General features: G+C 55.5%; 1 protein-coding gene across 1 annotated transcript in view; it reads left to right on the top strand.

Moving 5' to 3' along the window:
• The window catches only part of Ano2 (anoctamin 2, calcium activated chloride channel), a 175,206-nt gene that overhangs the window by 82,359 nt on the left and 85,481 nt on the right, over window positions 1-7,366 (top strand). Inside the window, exon 10 of the mRNA XM_013023597.1 lies at window positions 5,361-5,425. Within this exon, the coding sequence (XP_012879051.1) occupies window positions 5,361-5,425 (65 nt within the window). The remainder of the gene's footprint in view (window positions 1-5,360; window positions 5,426-7,366) is intronic.

Here is a 7,366-nt window from a genome sequence, read left to right on the forward strand (position 1 = left end):
TAATCCAGCCCTCCCCCCACCCCGCAGCTCTGCGGAGCAGAGGAGGCTGGGGAGGACGCTGGAGTGGGGAGCCCCCCCCCCCCGTTGTCTGGAAAACCATTCACGCCCAGGTTGCCTTTGAGCAGCTTCCTTTCTTATCCCGCCTATTAGTCCCTGTTATGAAGTGTTAAGTATTAAAAACATAAAAGGTCTTTTCCAGAAATACTGCGGTGATTGCTTGCACATGCCCCCCGGGCCGGGCCCTGCCGCAGGGGCGGGGGGAGGGGGGTGGGGAGGGAGGGGAGGGAGGGGGTGGGGGGACCGCCCTCCTCTTCCCCGCGTCCCCAGCTCATCTGTTCTCTATCTGATGCTAATAGTTTCGGCGTTTAATTTCCTGAGACATCCCGCGTCCGATTGAAAGGAAAAGGAAAACGCATTTCTGCCCCCCCCCACCGCTCCTCTCTCACCCGGCCCTTTTTCTGTCCTCCACACTTCTGGTGACACGTCCCTCCCCTTTAAGTGACTATGCCCTGCCCCCCACCTAGTGACCCTTTGTAGGGTGCCCCCCCCCCCGCCTGCCCAGGCCAATTCCAGAGCCCGGAAACCCCCAGAAGCAACCAGGCTGCCCAGGGGAAATGTGTGCGTCTCCATCTTCTGGGCTGATACGGAGGCCATTATGGACGGCCACAAGAAGATCTTTGAAGCCGGGCGCCGGCGCTCACGCCTGTCATCCCAGCTACTCAGGAGGCTGAGATCTGAGGATCGAGGTTCAAAACCAGCCCAGGGCAGGAAAGTCCGTGAGCCTCTGATCTCCATTAAACCACCAGAAAACCACTGGACGTGGCGCTGTGGCTCAATTCGTAGAGCGCTAGAATTGAGTGAAAAAGCTTAGGGACAGCGCTCAGGCCCTGAGTTCAAACCCCACGACCACCACCACCACCACCACCACCAAAAAACAGGATCAACTTTATTCCCAAGGAAAGTAAGACAAAAATGAAACCAGGTTGTACCATATTTGACACCTGCAAAAATGTTTCCAAGAATTAAATCATAGTCTATAATGTACACGCGATGCACGAGTATGTGCAAACTGAAGAAGATAATTCTAAAATCCTAAGGCTTTATTGCTAAAATAACAACAAAACAATAGAGTAAACAGTAATATAATAATAATAATATAATAAAAGAACTCATCAGGTCACACGGTAGCTCACGAATACACATCTGTTGGATAAACCAGTGGAGATAAATAATGTTATACTCCAGCTAAAAGACAGACACAGGAGTGTGTCTATACATATAGATGTGTGCGGCTGTCATTTATAAGTGCGAAGTCAAGACTTTCCACGTATGGATGGAAACACGCAGGTGGACTGGCCATCGATCAGCGTCCCACACTCTATCCACACAACAGAGAAGCAAATGAAAACGCTTTGCTTTGGTCTCTCTTTCTTTCTCCCTCGCTTCCTTTTTCCCTTCCTTCCTTCCCTCCTTCCTTCCCTCCCTCCTTCCTTCCCTCCCTCCTTCCTTCCTTCCCTCCTTCCTTCCTTCCTTCCTTCCTTCCTTCCTTTCTTCCTTCCTTCCCTCCTTCCTTTCTTTCTTCCTTCCTTCTTCCTTCCTTCCATTCTTCTTTCCTTCCTTCCTTCCTTCTTTCCTTCCTTCCCTCCTTCCCTCTGTCCTTCTTTTCTCTCCTTCCCTTCCCTCCCTCCCTCCCTCCCTCCTTCCTCCTTCCTTCCTTCTTCCTTCCTTCCTTTCTCTCCTTCTTTCCTTTTTTCCCTCCCTCCTTTATTCCTTTCCTCTCCTTCCTTCCTCCCTTCCTTCCCTCCTCTCCCTTTCCTTCCTCCTTTCCTTCCTTCCCTCCCCTCCCTTTCCTTCCTCCTTCCCTTCCCTTCCCTTCCCTCCCCTCCATTTCCCTCCATCCCTTCCTCCTTTCCTTCTTTCCATTCTTCCTTCCTTCCTTTCTTTTTTGTGGATCCCGGGGCTTGAACTCAGGGCCTGGGCGTTGTTCCCAAGCTTCTTTTTACTCAAGGCTGGCGCTCTACCACTTTGAGCCACAACATCACTTCTGACTTTGTCTGAGTGGTTCATTGGAGATCAGAGTCTCACGGACTTTCCTGCCCAGGCTGGCTTTGAACCTCGATCCTCAGATCTCACCCTCCCGAGAGGCTGGGATGACAGGCGGGAGCCACTGGCGCCCGGCTTGCTTTCTCGTTGCTGTATTGGGGGCTGAGCCCAGTGCTTGCGAGGCCAGCTTTCCACCACTGGAGCCACCCTCTCGTACGACGGGGCTGTGGTGCGTCAAAGGGGGCCATTTGCCTTGTGGGTTGTCGCTTCCTGCCAGTAACACTGGTGGTCGGACAGACAGACAGGCCTTGAATCACAACCAGCGCCCCCGGTGAGACGCGACGTGGTGTAACCTTCAGGGAGAGAATGGACTTGCTAAGGGTGGGATAGAAGCTTCTAGACTGCAGACAGGTGAAAGCGTTGTCCCCCGTGCCTCGCCGGCCTCCCCTGGCCCTGACCGCCAGCCTCTTCTCAGCACCCAGGACCTGGAGGTGATCACGACCCGTCTCATCCTTTGCCACTGGGGATTGGACGCTCGGAAGCTCCATTCCCCCCCTTTTCAGGGCTGTCTACTATTTCCCTCGTCTGTGTCTCCCTCCTGCTGCTGTGTCGGGCGCATGCAGTCTTCCTGGTCTGTCCGTTGGGTAGACCCCTGTGCGTAGTGGGTACCACCCCGGAGATGTCGTAGGAAGGGCCCAAGCACCCAGGCAGTGGCCCCAATGTCCTCTCCAGCCTTGGTTTCCATGGAATCTGTGATGGGTGTAGGAATTTTCCCTGAAGGTCACAGCCAAGGTCACAGCCAGTGCCGGGGGGCCTCGACGGAGCCTCGCTCGAATCTCCTGACGCAAGACGGCCTGTAAATGATATCACTGGGATAATCAAGTGGGGGGGGGGAAGGGAGGGAGCCTGGGGTAGGCCCTGGGGGAGGGCGGGGAGAGGCAGAACTCAGGGAAGATGTTACCAAAGAAGGAAGGAGAGAGGAGACACGGGCGTGTGTGTGGGAGCAGAGGTCACCTGGAGGAATTCTCTGACCCCAGGCCCCTTGCACGGTCCTGTGGGGCCGAATTGCTTCTTTTTGCAAACGGCCAACTCCTGAGCGCCGCAAGCTTTCTGTTTTGTCTTGTGTCGTGTAGCCATCTTGTAGAAGGTCAGCCAACAGTCCTCGCTTCTGTTTCTCTTATTTTTTTTTTGGTGCCAGTCTTGGGGCTTGAACTCAGGGCCTGGGTGCTGTCCCTGAGCTGTTTTGTGCTCAAGGCTGGCGCTCTACCACTTGAACCACGGCACTCATTTTTTTGAGTAGTTTATTGGCGGTAAGAGTGTCACAGACTTTCCTGCCTGGGCTGGCTTTGAACCATGATCCTCAGATCTCAGCCTCCTGAGTAGCTAGGATGACAGGTGTGAGCCACCGGCACGCGGCTCTGATTGTGTGTGTGTGTGTGTGTGTGTGTGTGTGTGCTGGCCCCGGGGCTTGAACTCAGGGCCTGGACACCATACCTGAGCTTTTTCACTCAAGGCTGGTGCTCTACCCCTTGAGCCACAGCTCCACCTCTGGCATTTTGGTGGTTCTTTGGAGATCAGAGTCTCACGGACTTTCCTGCTCACGGGCTGGCCTTGAACCTCGATCCTCAGGTCTCAGCCTCTTGTGTCGTTAGGATTATAGGCATGAGCTACCATGCCCAGCCTCATTTCTGTGAGGAATGATGGCTTTCTGCAGGGCTGGTGTCTGGCTGTCTAGCTCAAAGGCCCAATCGGAGGAGATTCTCCTTGGAAGATTTCCTTGTGAATCCTGTGAGCGATCCGGGGAATCATGTCAGGTGCGTGAAAGAGCATCACAGGACACCTCACGCCTAGAATCCTCGGTCCTCAGGAGTCCAATGAGGTTAGGAGGACCAGGGTTTGAGGCTCGCTCAGTTAACATGTTTAGGAGCTCCTCCTATTTCAAACAGTAGCTGGGGAGGGTGTCATACCCCCCTAAATAAAACAGGAAGATCATGGTCCGGGCTAGCTCAGACCAAAAAAAAAAAAAAAAAGAAAAAGTAAGACCTTAATCTCAAAAACAAGAGTAAATAAGGACAGGGGGCTGGGAGTCAGTAGCTCCCGCCTGTCATCCCAGCGACTCAGGAGGCTGAGATCTGAGGATCATGGGTTCAAAACCAGCCCGGGCAGGAAAGTCCATGAGACTCTGATCTCCTAGGAACCACCAGAAAACCGGAAGTGGCGCTGTGGCTCAAGGGGTAGAGCGCCCGCCTGGAGCTGAAGAGCTGAGGGACAGCGCCCAGGCCCAGAGTTCAAGCCCCACAACTGACAAAAAAAGGGCAAGGGGCCTGGCTCAAATTGTAGAGCACCTGACTTGCAAGCCTTGAAGCTTTGGGTTCAAACGGCAGCCCGGCTGGCAAGTCAGCTCTCTAGACTTCCTATTGGACCAAGTGTGGGTTATCTACGTGTGTGGCCATGATAAAGACGCTTTAGTTAGATACAAACCGGTAGATGGCTGGCGAACCTTGCCGGCTGTTCCATCTGTGGTTGGAAACTAAAACCCCTGGGCTGTGTTTGGTGTATGTTTGGTGTAGCGCCTCCTCCCTTTAGCCTCTGGCTCGAATCCCGCACCACGTGTTGGCCTTAATCTCCTTCTGGAAGGTCATCTTGGTTTTCTGTTCTCCATTGAGTACCCAACCAGCAGCCTTGGGCACGGGGCGTCGGTTTCCTTCTCTCGGGTTCTAGAATCCCGCGTGCAGAACCTGTGACCTTCCTCCAACCCCACCGGCCACGTGTCTCTCGGTTTCCTTTGCTGATCCTCCCAACCATTTCAGTGCTCAGGCCCCCAGATCCCAGCTCGCGTCCCTGCGTAACTCCCTCCCGGCGTCACGACCTTGCTAATCATCTCATCTCTATTAACACCCACCTTTCCATCTCCAGCCTCCGATGCCCCCCTCCCCCTTCAGGGTGGGGGTGGGGGTGAGCTGTAGATTTTTATACCCAGCTCATGTTTCCACTCAACATTCCCCACGGTGGGTGTCTGAAGAGTCTCAGAGGAACGTGCCCCCCAGCGTGACCTCTTACCTTTCCCTCCCCACATCTGAAAGGTCAGAGCTCCGGGACTTGCTTTCCTGAGGCATGCAAGTCTCACGGACTTTCCTGCCCGGGCCTGGCTTTGAACCTCGATCCTCAGATCTCAGCCTCCTGAGTTGCTGGGATGACAGGCGGGAGCCACCGGCGCCCGTCGAGGGCTAGAATTTTGACCTGCCAGGATGGACGAAAGGAGAGGCATGGTTCTTTTCCCCTAATCCACCCCCTCTCTCCCTTCTTCTCCCCCCTAGCTGCTGTACCAGGAATGGGCACGCTATGGAGTGTTCTACAAGTTTCAACCTATTGACCTCATCAGGTGAGTCTCACAGGTGGGCGCGTCTCACGCTAATCGTGATGCAGATCCTGCCATGTCTGTGTCTGCTCCTGGGGGTCTCCTATTACAGCAAAGGTGACTGTCTACCTCCCTGTGGTGTGTGAGCCTCGTGGACATTAACTCCAGCAGGACTGGGTGGGAAATGCAGGTGGTGAGGGGCGGAAGATGATGGAGTTGATTCTCTTTTCTTTATTTTTTCTCTTGTGCCAGTCCTGGGACTTGAACTCAGGGCCTGGGCACTATCCCTGAGCTTCTTTCATTCAAGCCTGGTGCTCTACCACTTGAGCCACAGCACCATTTTGCTGCTTTGTTGGAGACAAAAGAGTCTCACGGACTTCCCGGCCCGGGCTGGCTTTGAACCTTGATCCTCAGATCTCAGCCTCCTGAGGAGCTGGGATGACAGGCGTGAGGCACCGGCGCCCGGCTTGGAGTTGATCCTTATGACCTCCACTTGAGGTCTCTGGATAGATCAGCCCTGGTTCCTCTTCCTGTCTGATCTTTGGGAGTGGACGAGTTGCCTCTCATCTTTGATTGGCACCATGGGAATTCCCCCATCTTCAGTGATGGAAAGGTCCTCTGAGAGAACTTTCTAGAATGAAGTAGACCTGAGGCGTCTAAGGGGTCCCCCTCGAGCTGGAAAGCTGAGTGACCGCACTGGGCAGTGGAGGGTTCGGAGACCGGGCTTCTGGTCCAGATATGGCCACCCGGGGGATGCCAAGGTCTTTTTGCGCCATTGCTTCTTTGGTCTTCAGGGTCCTGAAGAACCTAAGCTAGGAGGCTGACTCGGGAGATCATGGCATTCGGGAAAGACGGCGGAGGGGCAGAGGGTGCGGCGTGGAGGCTGCCGGTCGGAGGCTGCCGGGTGGCATCGCAGGAGATGGTTCTGTTTCACATCACGGTCTCCCTCCCCGTCTGGCCTTCCCGTGTCTCTTCCAAGGAGGGGACTGGCCTGCACGCACCCCAAGCCAGCATCTGGCCTGGCCGATTGCTCTGGGCTGGGGATTGTAGCCAGCAGCTGTGAGAAGGATCAACGGCCCGAGGGGGAAACCCCACATTCCTCTCGCAAGGAAAGCGGCAGATCCGCCTCCCGGGGAACTGCGGGGTGCACTGGGTGCCATTTTGTGTAGCTCTTCCGCCACCTTTCCTGCCACCAGCTGCAGGGACCCCTGCGCCCACACTGTCCCCCCTTCCCCACCTCCCCCGTGGGTGCTGGGGCATGGAAAACTCCTTCCCGATGCACACCTCACCCTCTCTGGGCCTCGGGTGCAAATCTGGGGGGAAGCAGGTGTCTCCTCTGCTTGGGGAAGGGAGGAGCGGGGGGGCTGCGATCGTTTCTCAGTGGGCGCGACTCTCTCCGTCCCCTGACCGCCTTCTAGGCCTGGCCACCTAGGCTGCTCTGATCTCTCTCTGCAGCTCAAGTGGCCACCCACCTCTGTGGCTGACTTTTTCCATCCAGATCTCTATGCCAGAGAACTCCGTCTCCCCGCCCGCGCCCTCAAGTGCAGGTGACCTGCCAACCCGCTAAGTGGGAAATGGCTCCCATCTGTGCTCGGTGTAAGGCCACCAGAGCAACCCCACCTGCACGGGAAGCCGTGCCTTCTAGGGGCCCGGCCCTGCTCTGGGGGCGCTGATGGGTTTGGAGAGCTCCAGATGGGTCTGGAAGGAGTCTCCGGTAGAGGTGAGGGGTTGACCCCCTTTCCCCCCCTCCAGCGCCCCGCCCACCGTCCTGGGAGGAGCCAGGGGCCTGGCAGTGGGGAAACATCCCGGGCACCACACAGCAACCATCACAGCAGATAGCGAAATTTAATTAGGCCGGCACACCCTGTCTTTCTCTCTCTCTCTCTCTTTGCCCCTATTTTAGAAAGTGGAAAATCACAGCCTTTTGTTGGCTTGGAAATCAGAGATTTAAAAAAAAAGGGAAGG

The sequence above is a fragment of the Dipodomys ordii genome, unplaced genomic scaffold (genome assembly GCF_000151885.1).
Source record: "Dipodomys ordii isolate 6190 unplaced genomic scaffold, Dord_2.0 Scaffold69, whole genome shotgun sequence".
In the NCBI taxonomy this organism is placed as follows: domain Eukaryota; kingdom Metazoa; phylum Chordata; class Mammalia; order Rodentia; family Heteromyidae; genus Dipodomys; species Dipodomys ordii.